Source organism: Asterias rubens, chromosome 12 (assembly GCF_902459465.1).
Source record: "Asterias rubens chromosome 12, eAstRub1.3, whole genome shotgun sequence".
Taxonomy (NCBI): Eukaryota; Metazoa; Echinodermata; class Asteroidea; order Forcipulatida; family Asteriidae; genus Asterias; species Asterias rubens.
The window spans coordinates 404,901-421,599 of NC_047073.1; the positions used below are offsets into that span (position 1 = coordinate 404,901).

Below are 16,699 nucleotides of genomic sequence, written 5' to 3' on the forward strand. Positions count from 1 at the left end.
GATAAAATAAATTGTGGCATGCCACTAAAGTATACACATACTTAAAAGTTAATAAAGCGAGTATTTACGGCACACCATGAGTGTAACTTCATAAACCAGTTTAGTAAAACACTTTATTTCATTTTTTCCCCAAAAGTCATTATGAAAATTGATGAATGAAACGACATGTATGAAAGTACGTTTAGTTAAACAGCTTGTGTCCCAGTATTAGTCATAAATATTTCAATTTTGCCACTTTGATGTTGTTATAGGGCCTTTACACATGAGTAATTTGGAAAACAATGTCTTATGATCCTCAAGAAGAATATTGGAAATTTGTTTAATATGAATGCTTTTCTTCTTGGGGATAGTCTAGAACTGGTTGCTTGTTGGGCTACAATGCCTCATGTTTTTTTTTGCTTAACAGCTCCTTGAAGTTGGGCTCAGATCTTAAAACAGTAACATGTTGGCTGCAAGCTGCCCAATAACACAACTCTGTAATAGGTGAGGTTTGTTAACTCGATCAGTATGCTCTGATTGTCTCTAGAAGATCAATTTTAACTTTATGTGTATGATGTCAATCAATGGTACACTTTTATTTTTAAATAAAGACACCATTTTGAATAAATAAAAAACCCTACATACATGTATAACAGAACCAAACTGGCGTAGCCTTGATTGAAGCTTAACACATCATACACACTAAGAGCACTTTCATTTATTGCTGAAACTCCCAAATTTAGAAGTAAGAAAATATCCCCAAGTACTGGAGCAAGATTTAGGAAAAATTATAACTGAAAAATAACTTTTAGTATTTATATGTATACAAAGGTAGACTTAAGATATACAAAGGTAGATTTAAGTTTATCATAATACACCTGCACTTTTATTTACAAGGTCGCATGATTTATAGTTTCACATAATTAATCCAACAGAAACAAAAATTCCAGATTAGAGTCGAATATTGCTGGGGGTTTTCTGTTTATAAATAACCTCTATTAGTTTTTATGACAGGTTCATGAAGCTTTCTGCTGAAGTTTTCGCAAGACCTTGTTGAAACCAAAGAATATACTCTCTTTTAAAACTAAAACATGGAACTAATCCCTTCATATGTCCTTTAAAGTGGGCCTTCATCATAATCATAGCAGGTCAGTAGCTGTGCATGGAATTATGAACTCTCACCCAGTTTAATGCATGTATGCACTGGCCATTCATATTATACGGCCAGCGCACACTCGTGCAGTGACCAGGTCATTTTCAAAAGCCGTTATCTTTTGAAATTCTTCTTTTAAAAGTTATTTTGTGTCAAACCAACTGCAAACAGTCTACATCACATGATCAGTTTGAAACCAGACATCATGAAACAGTAGTTTACAAAGATAATCCAGCAAGTGAGGAGCACTATTTCTCTGAAGTCAGAGACTGTTTCATGACATGTTTCAATGCACTGACAGCACTTCAGACTTTACTCCTTGACTAGTTTTTGAAGCAACCATGTCTATTCACAAAACAGTTTGTTGTCAAGTCTTCAATGGTAGGGTTGGCGTAGGGATATCTTTCATTGCACTCCACATCTAGGACCTTGCTTTGAATCATGCCGGGGGCCCTGGAATCATTCTCTGGGGTTTTCCTCTCGCATTTAAAACTGAAACTTCCTTCTTTATATTCTCTCCATGGACCCATGAAATTAAAAAACATCAGTGCCCCTTGATACAGTGACTATTTCATGAAGCAATCCTGTTCATTCATATAATAGTTATCGTCATGTCGTTCATAACATCCGGTGAAAACTATCCCCTTGATACAGTGACTGTTTCATGAAGCAATCCTGTTCATTCATACAATAGTTGTCGTCATGTCATACATAACATCAGTGACACTATTCCCCTTGATACAGTGACTATTTCATGAAGCAATCCTGTTCACTCATATAATAGTAGTCCACATATAATAAGTAACAGCATCGATGACTATTTCCATCTGACGTTGAGTGGCCAAGACTTGTTGTCCCTTGGACTCTGAATCACTCGACGACCCTTGCGGCTCCTCACGAAATATCGCAACCAACTCCTAAAAAAAAGAAAACAAAACACACAAACAAATTTATCGTATCGTTCGTATAGACTTTGAGAAGAGAAAATTCATTCATCTCAACTAGCTCTATGAACTGAGTAACTTTATTCCTTTTGGACATTTGGTTTCTATTTGTGATTGACCAAATCTCAAGAAAGTGACCATTGGTTCCAAGGTAGATAGATTGTTCAGCCACTATGTCGGAATTGATGGTTTTGACAGCCGCTATGAATCGAATAATTAAAATGCCCCATTCTTTTATGTTGTCGCTGCAACCAACGGCCATTGCAATAGCTGAAGTTACTTAAGAGCACTCTGCACTACTGCTACAAATAGAAGCTCAGTATAAGGATCTTAGACACTAATCTGGTGCACCAAACCACTCGGCTACAACACATCATGTCAAGACCGGCACTCAAACCCACACTCTACTGATCAGAAACATCAGAGCTAGAGTCTAGTGCACTAAACCACTCGGCTACAACACACCATGTCAAGACCGGTCCTCAAACCAACACTCTACTGATCAGAAACATCAGAGCTAGAGTCTAGTGCACTAAACCACTCGGCTACAACACACCATGTCAAGACCGGCACTCAAACCCACACTCTACTGATCAGAAACATCAGAGCTAGAGTCTAGTGCACCAAACCACTCGGCTACAACACACCATGTCAAGACTGGCACTCAAACCCACACTCTACTGATCAGAAACATCAGAGCTAGAGTCTAGTGCACTAAACCACTTGGCTACAACACATCATGTCAAGACCGGCACTCAAACCCACACTCTACTGATCAGAAACATCAGAGCTAGAGTCTAGTGCACTAAACCACTCGGCTACAACACACCATGTCAAGACCGGCACTCAAACCCACACTCTACTGATCAGAAACATCAGAGCTAGAGTCTAGTGCACTAAACCACTCGGCTACAACACATCATGTCAAGATCGGTCCTCAAACCCACACTCTACTGATCAGAAACATCAGAGCTAGAGTCTAGTGCACTAAACCACTCGGCTACAACACATCATGTCAAGACCGGCACTCAAACCCACACTCTACTGATCAGAAACATCAGAGCTAGAGTCTAGTGCACTAAACCACTCGGCTACAACACATCATGTCAAGACCGGCACTCAAACCCACACTCTACTGATCAGAAACATCAGAGCTAGAGTCTTGTGCACTAAACCACTCGGCTACAACACACCATGTCAAGACCGGCACTCAAACCCACACTCTACTGATCAGAAACATCAGAGCTAGAGTCTAGTGCACTAAACCACTCGGCTACAACACATCATGTCAAGACCGGCACTCAAACCAACACTCTACTGATCAGAAACATCAGAGCTAGAGTCTAGTGCACCAAACCACTCGGCTACAACACACCATGTCAAGACCGGTCCTCAAACCAACACTCTACTGATCAGAAACATCAGAGCTAGAGTCTAGTGCACTAAACCACTCGGCTACAACACACCATGTCAAGACCGGCACTCAAACCCACACTCTACTGATCAGAAGCATCAGAGCTAGAGTCTAGTGCACTAAACCACTCGGCTACAACACATAATGTCAAGACCGGCACTCAAACCAACACTCTACTGATCAGAAACATCAGAGCTAGAGTCTAGTGCACTAAACCACTCGGCTACAACACATCATGTCAAGACCGGCACTCAAACCCACACTCTACTGATCAGAAACATCAGAGCTAGAGTCTAGTGCACTAAACCACTCGGCTACAACACACCATGTCAAGACCGGCACTCAAACCCACACTCTACTGATCAGAAACATCAGAGCTAGAGTCTAGTGCACTAAACCACTCGGCTACAACACACCATGTCAAGACCGGCACTCAAACCAACACTCTACTGATCAGAAACATCAGAGCTAGAGTCTAGTGCACTAAACCACTCGGCTACAACACACCATGTCAAGACCGGTACTCAAACCCACACTCTACTGATCAGAAACATCAGAGCTAGAGTCTTGTGCACTAAACCACTCGGCTACAACACATCATGTCAAGACCGGCACTCAAACCCACACTCTACTGATCAGAAACATCAGAGCTAGAGTCTAGTGCACTAAACCACTCGGCTACAACACACCATGTCAAGACCGGCACTCAAACCCACACTCTACTGATCAGAAACATCAGAGCTAGAGTCTAGTGCACTAAACCACTCGGCTACAACACACCATGTCAAGACCGGCACTCAAACCAACACTCTACTGATCAGAAACATCAGAGCTAGAGTCTAGTGCACTAAACCACTCGGCTACAACACACCATGTCAAGACCGGTACTCAAACCCACACTCTACTGATCAGAAACATCAGAGCTAGAGTCTTGTGCACTAAACCACTCGGCTACAACACATCATGTCAAGACCGGCACTCAAACCCACACTCTACTGATCAGAAGCATCAGAGCTAGAGTCTAGTGCACTAAACCACTTGGCTACAACACACCATGTCAAGACCGGCACTCAAACCCACACTCTCCTGATCAGCACTCAAGACCGGCACTCAAACCCACACTCTCCTGATCAGAAACATCAGAGCTAGAGTCTAGTGCACTAAACCACTCGGCTACAACACACCATGTCAAGACCGGTCCTCAAACCAACACTCTACTGATCAGAAACATCAGAGCTAGAGTCTAGTGCACTAAACCACTCGGCTACAACACACCATGTCAAGACCGGCACTCAAACCCACACTCTACTGATCAGAAACATCAGAGCTAGAGTCTAGTGCACTAAACCACTCGGCTACAACACACCATGTCAAGACCGGTCCTCAAACCAACACTCTACTGATCAGAAACATCAGAGCTAGAGTCTAGTGCACCAAACCACTCGGCTACAACACATCATGTCAAGACCGGCACTCAAACCCACACTCTACTGATCAGAAACATCAGAGCTAGAGTCTAGTGCACTAAACCACTTGGCTACAACACATCATGTAAAGACCGGTACTCAAACCCACACTCTCCTGATCACAAACCTTCCTAGATAATATCATTAAGGAACAGATTACAAATGCTATCTTTATTGCATTAAGGATCGAGAGCAACATTATTATAGTTTAAGATAAAGAGAAGATACACAGATCTTTTTGAGACTAAGAAGAAAGATATCAGGAGCATGTAGCCACTGTGAGGTTCGACACTTACAGACATATTTGCTTGCTTGTCGACAGTGAGTAGCACCATCATATCAGGGTGGTTGGGGTTGATTAAGGCTAAGTGAGTCACAAGGTTGTCCTCGCTAGTGAAGAATCTACATCAAGGAAAAGAATAACAATAGTTAGGGCATTGAGTATAAGCAAGATACAAACACTTGTACATAGTAAAAATTCAGCAAACTTAAACATTAATGTCTATCTTGTCTGCCATTTCTTTGGGGGGTCAAAAAGTACCCAAAGGAATTGCTTTCCAAAATGGCGGACAAGAATTGTACGGAGGGATGTTCCAGCTTGTGTGAGGGGTCAATTCTTATTTTATGTACCACAGCTGGTTCTGGAACAACTTGTGCAATATCCCTGCAAATAAAACCCAAAATGTAAGCCATTTTCTGTTGCTTTGTTCGCATAGGTTGGATGGAGGTTAAAAACATGAGGAAAAAAAAATGTAATATAACCTTAAATAAACTAGGCAATGAGGATAATTACCGAGTCATGTGGCTGAACTTTGACCTGAGAAACCTGAGTAAGCCCTCATACCAGGATATACCATTACTGAGCAGGGGTACAAGTCTCTCATCCATGTGGCTGAGGGGAACCTGGTGAACCATGTCCAAAAGAACTTTGAACTCTGGGTACGTCATGCGAAGTATGCTTGGCTGATGGACAAAGACAAGTCAAGTATTGATTATTCAAAGTTAGTTTTGAAGGATTCAAAAGTCACTAAAGTTTTTGTTCCCCCCCCCCCCATTTTTAAGCACCTTTTTTATTGCCACTCAATGGGTTTTGTGTGATGCAGTAACTAGGGTATCATGTGCTGGATGCACTAAACAATCCAGTATTCCATTCATTGACTGATGACTGATTTTCAAATAAAAAGTTTTAACAATTGATTTTCTTCTTCTGTTTTATAATCTCTTTTAAATCGTTTATGAACAGTAATAAGAGTTGGACAGTGGACTGCATTTATCAACCAATACTCTATTAAAGGCTCTGGACACTATTGGTAATTGTCAAAGACCAGTCTTCCCACTTTGTGTATCTCAACATATGCATAAAACAACCAACCTGTGAAAATTTGAGCTCAATTGGTCGTCAAAGTTGCGAGAGAATAATGATGAGAAAAACCAACCTTGTCACCAAGTTGTGTGCTTTCAGAAGCTTGAATTCGAGACCCCTTGAATTCAATTTAAATATTTGAGTGAGAAATTACTTCTTTCTCAACTACATTACTTCAGAGGGAGCCGTTTCTAACAATGTTTTATACTATCAGTAGCTCTCCATTGCTCATTACCAAGAAAGTTTTTACCTAACAATTATTGAGTAGTTACCAATAGTGTCCAGGGCCTTTAACACAAACAGTTAATATGCTTAGTTCATTTGACTAACTTGAACGCTTAATCATCACTACCACTTGGCGTAAAGATAAGTTAAGTTTTTACAGCATTCAACCAATAACGCTCCAAACAAACCTTTTTAGACAAGCATGAATAAAAGCTTTCATTATTACATTGAATACACCCGTCAGAGACAGGATCACAGGTCATTTGAATCAGGGGCCGATTTCACAAAGAGCTAAGATTGATTTAGACAGTAAATCAATCGTTGTTGCTAAGTTAAGTGTGATGTCACAATGCAAATAACTATGGTAATACTGACAGTTTGTCTTGCGACAAACTATATTTCCAAATCAAGCCACTTTGTCTTGGCTATGACTATCGGCAGAAGCGACACCATCTAGCCAAAGCCTTAGCCACTCGGCGAAGCTATCAATATTTAGACATGACTTAAGTTTCTATGATAATTCCAAAATACACTACATGAACGCATAAAATAACACCACCATTTAGCAGGTTAGACAGATCCAAACTAATCAATATAACTTGAGCAGCCCACACAACAGCACCAAAGCTTTAATTTATGTTAGCAGCATCAGTAAGCATCCAGACCCTGTTGCAAACATAACCAGTTTTAATGAATAAGAATCCACCTTTTGACAGTGGAAGATTATCTCTGGCGGTATCGGTCGATTCTGTGAAGCAAACCTGTCCAGGGGTAACCTATGAGAAAACTCCTGTCGAGTCAAGAGATTAGACGTTAAAAATAGCCATTTGGGGTTGAACAAAGAAAAACTGACTAGAGCAAGATTTGAACCAAAGACCCCTGGAGTGCGTTTTGGCGACCCCAACCAAAGCCCAACTGAGTCAAGAAGTCGGTTACCTGTTGGTCTGAACAGCATCGTCACCGCGCTCAACCGATGACCAATGTTTCTGGTTGGGTCGCCAAAGTGCTCATTTGGAGCAACGAGTCAGCGCTCTACCAACTGTGCCATTAATCCCTTTGTTGGCAGTCTCCATATTTTCTCAATATCTTTGTTCTGGGGGTGGCAGTCAGAAGCCGGACAACCTGAACCAACACCCTGAAAACACCAGAAATTGAGTCCAGTGCAATGCCCACTGCGTATTACGCACATCTAATGACCAATAAATTGATTTCAGGCCAGACTTGTTATAATAATGTTTACTGATACAGTGAAAGACTGTAGGACGCTAAGTGGCAGAAGACATCAAATATTAGGTAATTTTTTTCATTGTTCAAGAACTTTTAGCTCCTCAGGAATCCAACAAAGTTCAACAAAACCAAACCACTTACGTCTTTAGGTTCATCCCCTTCTTTTCTTCTGGTCCTTTTACTGGCAGCTGATGAAGAAGCTCCACCTTCTTCTAGTAATTCTCCCTGTCGTAGCTGATCCCATAGAGTATCTCGTCTGCAGTTATTGGCAGCCTGGCGTACAGTGGTGACGATCCTGTCCTTGGCGTGCTGTACCTCTTCCTTCAGGAGGATGTAACTACGGGTATCTACAAGACATCAAGTCAAAAAAATGGATCAAACTGGGCCCAATAGACCTTTATCATGCTGCCTCCACCTTGGTCATGTTCCTCGTATCAATTAACAATAATGAATGCTAATAATAATTTTGCAATTAGGAACCAGACTATTTTGTTCTTCCAGCCTCGGTTTGGTAACATTGACATCAATGGGAGAAATTCAAGATGGCTGCACCATGATAAAGTCTATTTCATGGCTCTGTTACCATAAGAAAAGAATCAAGGGTTGTGGAAGCAGGGAATTCTGCAAGCGTATTTCACAGGTTAGCAGGGAATTTTGCCTTGTGCGCGTGCATACTTCACGTTTCTAGGCATTCTACGCTTACACAGCTAGGGCAGAAATTCGGTGCTTCGGTGATCATTCTGCAGTTACGCTTCTCAGAAAGGCAAAGGTAAAAAAAATTCAAATTATAAAAGGTGTGCGCGTTTTTATGCGAACATAAAATAAACAAAGCTAAGTGTGACCCGTCAAACACTCCTACGAACCAAATAGATTAGGAGCGACTCTAGTCGTTCCGACCAACTGCAACAGTCAATCTTTCGACTTAACTTTTTCAGACGTCAACCTTTTCAAGTACTTAGCTTAGAATTTGGTACGGCGCGATTTTGGAGCGCCTGTCTGAAGCGGGTGATAAAGGACTTTCTCTCTCAAACTTACTTTCACTAGGAGGGATTCCACCAGTATGCGGGAAGTTCACAAAGGGCGTTTTGCTCTTCCAGCCATGTTGGATTGGATACAGATCTCTCTTACTCGTCACAATCACATAGAAGCAGAGGTTCAGCAAGTTAGGGTTGGTGTCCACAACCAAGGACTGATCCTGGGGGATGTTTGTAGTGGAAGGCTCGGGAGTCGTTGGAGTTGGAGAGTTGGGTCGGGTCTGACTCTGGCTCTCACTACGGCAGATGACCACGCTGCGATCCAGCTCATCATGGCACCATTTACCTAGCAACAATATAGATTTATATTAATTTTATTTCTCTGGCAGATAAATAATACAATAATGGACATTGGTAAACAATGTGGTGGCATTTTAAGGTCCATTCACTTATGTAAGTAAGCTCAACCAAGATTTAGAACCTCTCACTATGGTCAGCGTGCCTTTGCCAATGCTGTAAATTGCCATTTGGAATCAAACAACATCTTTGAATATCTTAAAGCCCCATTTGTTTCGCTAACTATTCCCTTCCCCTATTCAGAACATACATGTAACTATTGTGCCATGCCTTGATTGATTTTCCATGTGATGGTTTACAAGGTGCTGTGGCGCAATATGCTGCCAATCAAACCAGGAACACCGGGGCAAACCCCTTTTCATTTTGATCAGATGGATTCTTTTCAGTGTGTTACACAACACATGGGACCAAGGGCGTTACGTCCCAACCAAAGGACGAAGCATCATGGTTAAGTGTCTTGCTTAAGGACACAGGTGTCAAGACCGGGACTCAAACCCACACTCTGCTGATCAGAAACACCAGAGCTTGAATACGGTGCTACGCCATGACACGCCACAAATGGATGAAGCCACGGGTAAGTCATCATATCAATGTGGTCACCTTTATTGTCTTTATAGACAGCGGAGCGGGGGATGAGGTTAACGACTGCATATTCTTCCTCCTCGTTCTCAGAGACATCTTGGGGGTTGATGGAGCCGTTAGACATACTCAGTTTCTTCATACTTGGTGGTGGGTGATCCATGAGGTATTGATACAGGAGAGGGGCTGGAGTGTTGTGGCTCAAGAATCCCTGATGCTCTAAAAAAAAATAAAAAAAAAAAAAAAATGAAATCATTTTGGAAGAGTTTCAATGAAATACTTAACGTAGTGCATAAAGTACTGCTGACTAATAAGTTCAAGTAAATACAAAAGATTGTGTTAATTTCCTGTAAAGTGTTGTCATCTTATATAGTTTGTCAATGAGCTGCTAAGCACAACCAGTAGCTTAGCTCAACAAAACAATTTGCTTTACCAGAATATGGTTACCAGCTAATTCTTCAATGCAGCTCCTAAGCTTTGGAACCAATTGCGCTGTAACGTCAGAGAAGCAATGTCTACTTTGGTTTTCAAGCGGTCTCTCATAACGTTTTCTTTTCCCACTGAGTGCAACGTGTAGTTTTTTTTCTTCTATGTTTTCTACTTGTTTTGTTTTCTTGTGAGGTGCTGTGTTAATTGAAGAGCGCCACAGAAATGTTTATTATTATTAATATTATTATTATAATTATAATATGCCTTTTCTCATGTTGGAGTGCACAAATGTTAATAGTAATCAACACATTTTGAAATCAAAGTTTGTTTGATATAACTTTGACATGACCCTTCAGCAAACTCTCAGATACTAACCTTGGTGGATATGGTTGCGGCAGAACTTTGGCCTTGGTGTAAAGAACTTAACAAAATCAGCCAAGAACCTTGTAACATGGTAGTGTGACTTGAAGCCCATCTCAGGCCGATGGAAGTAAGATTGAATTGTACGCAGGTGGAAGTCATGAGCAAAGGAGTGCAGATGGATCAGATCCTTGTATCGGTCACAATTATCTGTGAATAACATGGCGAGCTGTAACCAGATCAAGAAATAATCAGAATTATTAGTTGAAGATTAGTTTACCTGAACAGATAATGGTCCGGTCGGTCATCATCTCAATTATCAGTGAATAACATGGCGAGCTGTAACCACATCAAGAAATAATTGGGATTGTTAGATAAAGATTAACCCCTAATAATAATAAAAATAAGAATAACCAGTTTTAGTTACTAACAATATCACGTTCTTATAAGCACAAATTGACTGCACAAATTGCATTTCTAACCCGCCCTCTCCAAGACAGCAGCAATTTTTGTGGGAGAGTACAACAATTCAAGAATCAAGATTCAAGATTCAAGATTCAAGATTCAAGACGATAGAAGGATAATCTCAGAGGAATATCTGTTAAAATTCAGCACTTACTTGTTGGTTGATGTCCACTCCTGGTACTCTGGAGCTCTCGAATGCATAGATACGTACACAGAAGTATGCATGCTGGCGTTAAGATAAGAGAAAGAAAACAAATTATTGTTAATATTCCCAAAATAAGAAAGAAAAACTAAACAGTGAAGAATTTTTGTTAATAATTTTTCAGTAGTTTCATGTTTTTATTTATATTAATTTTATATTTATATTTATTTCATTTCTCAGATAAAAAATACATGATAATACACATTAATTAAGTAAGAACATTAAAAGATACATTGAAATATAATTAACTACATGTATATGTTTTTAAGGGTTACATGAAATTCCTGGTTCTTATTACAGTTGTTTAATCATTTATGGGCATGTTTATTGGCTGCTTGTTTTACATCTTTAAAGGCAGTTGACACTATTGGTAATTGTCAAAGACTAGCCTTCACAGTTAGTGTATCTCAACATATGCATAAAACAACAAACTTGTGAAAGTTTGAGCTCAATCGGTCATCGAACTTGCGAGATAATAATGAAAGAAAAAAACATCCTTGTCACACGAAGTTGTGTGTGTTTATATGGTTGATTTCGAGACCTCAAGTTTGTTCTAAACTTGAGGTCTCAAAATCAAATTCATGGAAAATTACTTCTTTCTCAAAAACTATGTTACAGTGTTTCATACCATCAACCTCTCCCCATTACTCGTAATGAGGAAAGGTTTTATGATAATAATTATTTTAGTACTTACCAATAGTGTCCACTGCCTTTAAAGGCAAGGTCACTTTTTGTACATACTCAAAATAGTTGTTAGCATAAAAACTGACTTGGTAACAAGCAATAGAGATCTGTTAATACATGTAGTATAAACATTGTAAGAAAAGGCTCCCTCTAAAGTAAGGATGTTTTTGAGAAAGAGGTAATTTCTGACTAAAACAAGACTTCAGGTCTGAAGCCTTTTATTATGCATCTGAAAGCACACAAAGTAATAATGCAACAAGGCTGTTTTTCTATTACTCTCTTGCAAATTGGATGACCAATTTATTCCAAATTTTCACAGGTTTGTTATTTTATGTTATGTTGGGATACACCAAGTGAGAAGACTGATCTTTGACAAATACGGATCGTCTTTTTGGCAGATTTTGGCGCTGTATATAAAAACCATTTTATTATTCTTACCTGATATGACAATTCAATCAGAATGATCCCACCAGCAACAGAGATCTGCAAATATTGAGACGCGGATATCCCCAGGGATTTCCTGTGGACTGGACTATGGCTCCGAGCACCATCCTTAAGCCTCACAGTTTTTATCCTAAAAAATAATAATATAAATGTGACGGCAAGTAAAACGTATGAAAAACATATTTTGTTATGCTTTTTCAGTGACTTAATATATTAATTTATTCACACACTTCAACCCCGGATTAAGCGCCACCATTTTCAAATTTATTCAATTTGGTCATTCTACTCTATGATGCCGGGTGAAAGACATGTCTTTACGCTGCCATGTTATTTCTTAGATAGATTTTCAAATAATAAAGCCCAGAGGCATGAGATCTAGAAATGGTTTCTGCGTTCATTCTTTCTTAACTTTTCACAAAGAATAATATTAAAATGAAAATGAAAATTACTCAATGCAGTCTGCAGCACATGTGTGTCATTACAAATGACCGGTCTTGTAGCCGGTCTGCGTCAGACGACGCAGGAGCACCTAAGTAAGTAGAAAGACCTTATACCAAGGTAGTTATTTTCAAAACTAAGAAGTCTCCCGAACTTCAAAAAGTCTACTCCCCGGTAGTAGAATATATAGATAGACAAGTTCTCAAAAGAACATAATCTACCCAGCAAGTAGGTAAACACATGTTGTTACCAGAAACCAAGTATAGTTTTCTTTAGTAAATTTACGTTTGTCTCGGGGAAGACACTTTTGTCTCGATGGGAGTCAACCCCAACTTCTGTAAGAACTGGACATATTGCTGTAAGAAAGATGATCGAAGATCCATATGCCACGCCTCCTCAGCGACCATCCCTCCAGATGAATGGTTGGGGCTGTGAGAGGATGCAGTCTCCGGCATGTCACTCATGACAAAATGGCGCCAGGCGGGGCTGAATAACAGAGGGGTGGCACAGTAGTGAACAAGACGGGATGATTGCTTCAGGAGGTCCAGAGTATCAAGCTGAAAAAGAAAAGGAATAACTGATTCTAAGCCGAGGACAATAATGGGACTAAGACTTGTTGTGCTATCCTTGACATACATATTCAATTTCTTGCTGTTTTTGGGCTGTTTGTCTATTTCGTTAATACTTGCATTTGTTTTCTTTGTAGTTTGCATAATTAATCAGATCCAATCAAAATCAATCTGAATAGATTGTGTGGGGGTGCCATGGCCGAAGGGATAGTATCATCAGACTCAAGTTCTGGTGGTTAAGTCATCAGGAAGTAAGTTGAGACACTTAACCATTGCTTCTCTCCACCCAGGGTTAAAATGGGTATCTGTGAGAGCAGAGATGGTTTATGTGAATGATTAGCTTGGAGCGTTGTAACTCACAGCACCGTCTGTATACTCCCCAGGGAGCTTAGATGGTTTAAGGAATGATTTAAGGCCCAGTGACCAGGGGTAATAATGACAAAAGCACTTTCATACGCCCTTCAGGCTGTAATAAAGCGCTATATAAAAATCAAATTATTATTATTCATGCTGACAAAAACATTGATAAGATGAAAGCATTTTACCATAAATTAAAATGTATATGGCCTTTGAATACTTACACTGACTGGCTGAGTTATCTGGGCACTGCGCTTTTGCCATGTATTGTACAAATTCTCAAGCTTCTTTAAGATTTCAGTTTCTGAAACAAAAATACAAAATTACAACAATTGTCAACAACAAGTAAAAGCATAACACATCGCTCAAAACTACAAAGATTTTGTGAAGGTGACAATATTTTTGTAAAAGTAAAAAGAACACTTATATTATTAAACAAAGAGTTGATATCAGTTTTCTGAGCAAACAAGTTAAAATTTTGGGTCGAACAAAGAAAACTAGAGCGAGACTTGAACCAGCGACCTCTGGATTAAAGTGCTGGTGCTCTACTAGTTGAGCTATCTAGCCCATGTTGGCGGTGTCCCTTTTTTTCGTCAATATCTTTGAGCGAGGTACCAGTCAGAAGCCATTCAGTCAGAAGCCATTCAACCTGTATCATGGGGATGAGGGTTTGAACAAAAAACTAAAAAAGCTTCACCTTTTTTAGTGATGATGCAAACCTCTAAAGCCTGAGTTCCACTGCGCACCACTGGGTCCTTGGCAACATCATAGTTACTCTTCTGTATTGTGCGTCGTATCTTGGCATTACGTAATGTCTCATCAAATGGCGGTAGTCCTCGGTGGAGCTTGCGGGCAGACTTTGGAGCTGAGACGGTCATCCTAGAAGAGAATTCCCTCTTGGGTGGAACGGTGTATTTGATCAGAGACTCTATCTCTTCCAATGAGCGACAAAACGGATTCTCCTTCTGTTGTAGAACGGAAAATATACACAACAAAAGAAAGAATTAATTCTCACCTTCTTGTTTCCAATAAAATCACATTCCAACCAATCTGTGAAAATTTCAAGTTTAATAGTAACTCTCTGTGGTCACTTTCATTGGTAACTTTCAGTGGTCACTTTCATTGGTAACTTTCAGTGGTCACTTTCATTGGTCACTTTCAGTGGTCACTTTTAGTGGTCACTTTCATTGGTAACTTTCAGTGGTCACTGTCATTAGTCACTTTCATTGGTCACTGTCATTGGTAACTTTCAGTGGTCACTGTTTTTGGTCACTTTCATTGGCCACTTTCAGTGGTCACTGTCATTGGTCACATTTAGAGGCCACTGTCATTGGTTATTGTCATTGGCCACTGTCATTGGTCACTTCAATTGGTTACTTTCAATCGTCACATTCAGTCGTTATCGTATTGAAGTAAAGTAAACAAAAACTACTTATGTTTTGTCTGAGATTTTGTGCACATTCTTAATAAGATTACTTTGATCATGGTAACCGAAACAAGCAACATGATTTCTAACCTCATATTTGTCCCCTAAGTTTGTGTAAACTTAAAACAGTTCAAGCCAGTATTATTAAGATCTACCACAGACTGTCCAAGAGTGGCCAAATTGAATATCAGAAAAACTTAAACAGTTCAAGCCAGTATTATAAAGATCTACCACAGACTGTCCAAGATTGGCAAAATTGAATATCAGAAACTGTTAAATGTACATTTTATCAAAAGGATTTGTTCACATGTTTTAAACACAGCCCCCAAAATGTTTAAATATAATTATAACCAAATAAAATTTGTAAAGAGCAACATATCCATCTAACAAGTAGGGGCTCAAGGTGTGGCAATAACAAAAGTGTATCAAAAAAAATCAAAAGAAAGATAAAACAAAAACAAACAAACCAAGAAAGAACATAAACAAGACATTTAAATACTGAACATACATGTATGCACACAAGGTGTAATTATTTAAAAGAGAAAACTTACCAATTTGTTTGTGCCAAAGTAGGTGTGATTGAAAAGTCCCATCTTCTGACTGACGAGACAATCGAGTAGATGAGAACGAGAATTATGCCACATGACCAGACGATGAAGTGTCGTCTTAAGACTGTCCATTAACTCACTGGACCAGTTGTAGACATACAGGGTAATCTAGATTAATGTGAAGAAAGGTAAAGGCTGTGTCACACAGGGTAATTTTTAGACAACTTACACCCGTTTCAGACAGGCACTCCAGAGTCGCCCCCAAATCAAATTCTGAAATAAGTACATGAAAAGTTTGACGTCTGAAACAGTTAGGAGCGACTGAACGTGCTAGAAGTCCAAAGATTGACTTTTGAGCTTGTCATGAGTCAAACCTAATGTAAATGTTATGTTAAATTCGCCTGTATAAAACCAAAATTTAATTGGTTCGACCCAGAGTCGCTCCTAGTCTATTCAGCGCGACTCTGGAGCGCCTGTCTGAACCGGGTAGAGGCAATCACTTGCACTGTATGCCAAAGAAACACTTACATATAAGCCGCAGTGCAAGTGGCATTCTCCTAGCTGTATTACTATTCCCAAGACAATGATGAGAAAACCAAAGTTTGAATGAACTTTGTTACTGGGGATAGACTGGAGCTGGTTGTCTGTAAATTGCCTCATTGTCATGAACTTAAAAACTTCTTAAAGCATTCACACAATCTGAAAACACGCATGCAAAGGAGAGAGAAATTGACCAAAGTTACAAAAGGCATCTGAAGGAAGAACTAAGTCAACTCACTCTAACAACCCCAAATCTTCCAAAAACCTGCAATACTTTTCCTTTGATTTTGATGAACTTGAAAACTTGAAAACTTTTAACAAAGCATTGAAAATTACTCTGTACAACAGTTATGTTTAAAGTGAAGGTAGCAGGGTGACTTAAATATGCAGGATCTCAAATGGCTTGAGAGAAACTCCAGAAACTGGGTTCCAAATCTATAGGTGGTGGGGAGGGGAGGGCATGGACAATCTTACCTTCTTGTCAATGATCTGCATAAGGAACAGTCGCTGTCTGGGTACTAGATGAAGCCCCTGTGACCTTCCTATCAAGCTGGTC

At 39.7% G+C, this 16,699-nt stretch overlaps 1 protein-coding gene across 2 annotated transcripts; it reads right to left on the reverse strand.

Annotated features, from left to right (window-relative positions):
• Window positions 1–282: 282 nt before the first annotated feature.
• Window positions 283–16,697, reverse strand: LOC117297902 (KICSTOR complex protein SZT2-like). 2 transcript variants are annotated; one of them, XM_033781081.1, is made up of 15 exons: window positions 16,618–16,697; window positions 15,607–15,771; window positions 14,327–14,594; window positions 13,854–13,933; window positions 12,989–13,260; window positions 12,260–12,395; window positions 11,090–11,161; window positions 10,486–10,699; window positions 9,703–9,900; window positions 8,807–9,091; window positions 7,913–8,118; window positions 7,251–7,334; window positions 5,750–5,919; window positions 5,253–5,358; window positions 283–2,049 (listed from the first exon to the last, which is right to left on the reverse strand). In XM_033781081.1, the coding sequence occupies exons 1-15, from the start codon at window positions 16,636–16,638 to the stop codon at window positions 1,906–1,908; spliced, it is 2,421 nt and encodes an 806-aa protein (XP_033636972.1). In that variant the 5' UTR covers window positions 16,639–16,697; the 3' UTR covers window positions 283–1,905. The 2 variants fall into 2 exon arrangements, with proteins under 2 accessions (XP_033636972.1, XP_033636973.1); XM_033781082.1 differs by lacking the exon at window positions 7,251–7,334.
• Window positions 16,698–16,699: the final 2 nt, after the last annotated feature.

What these genes read in the sequence shown, in the direction of transcription:
- LOC117297902 (XM_033781081.1), bottom strand. Translation starts at nt 16,638, where the DNA reads ATGCAGATCATTGACAAGAAG. An exon ending in GTGTCTTCCCCGAGACAAAC is followed by an intron (nt 12,396 to 12,988) that starts GTAAATTTACTA and finishes ATTATTTTTTAG; the next exon opens with GATAAAAACTGTGAGGCTTA. An exon ending in AAGTTCAGCCACATGACTCG is followed by an intron (nt 5,359 to 5,749) that starts GTAATTATCCTC and finishes TCCTTGATGTAG; the next exon opens with ATTCTTCACTAGCGAGGACA.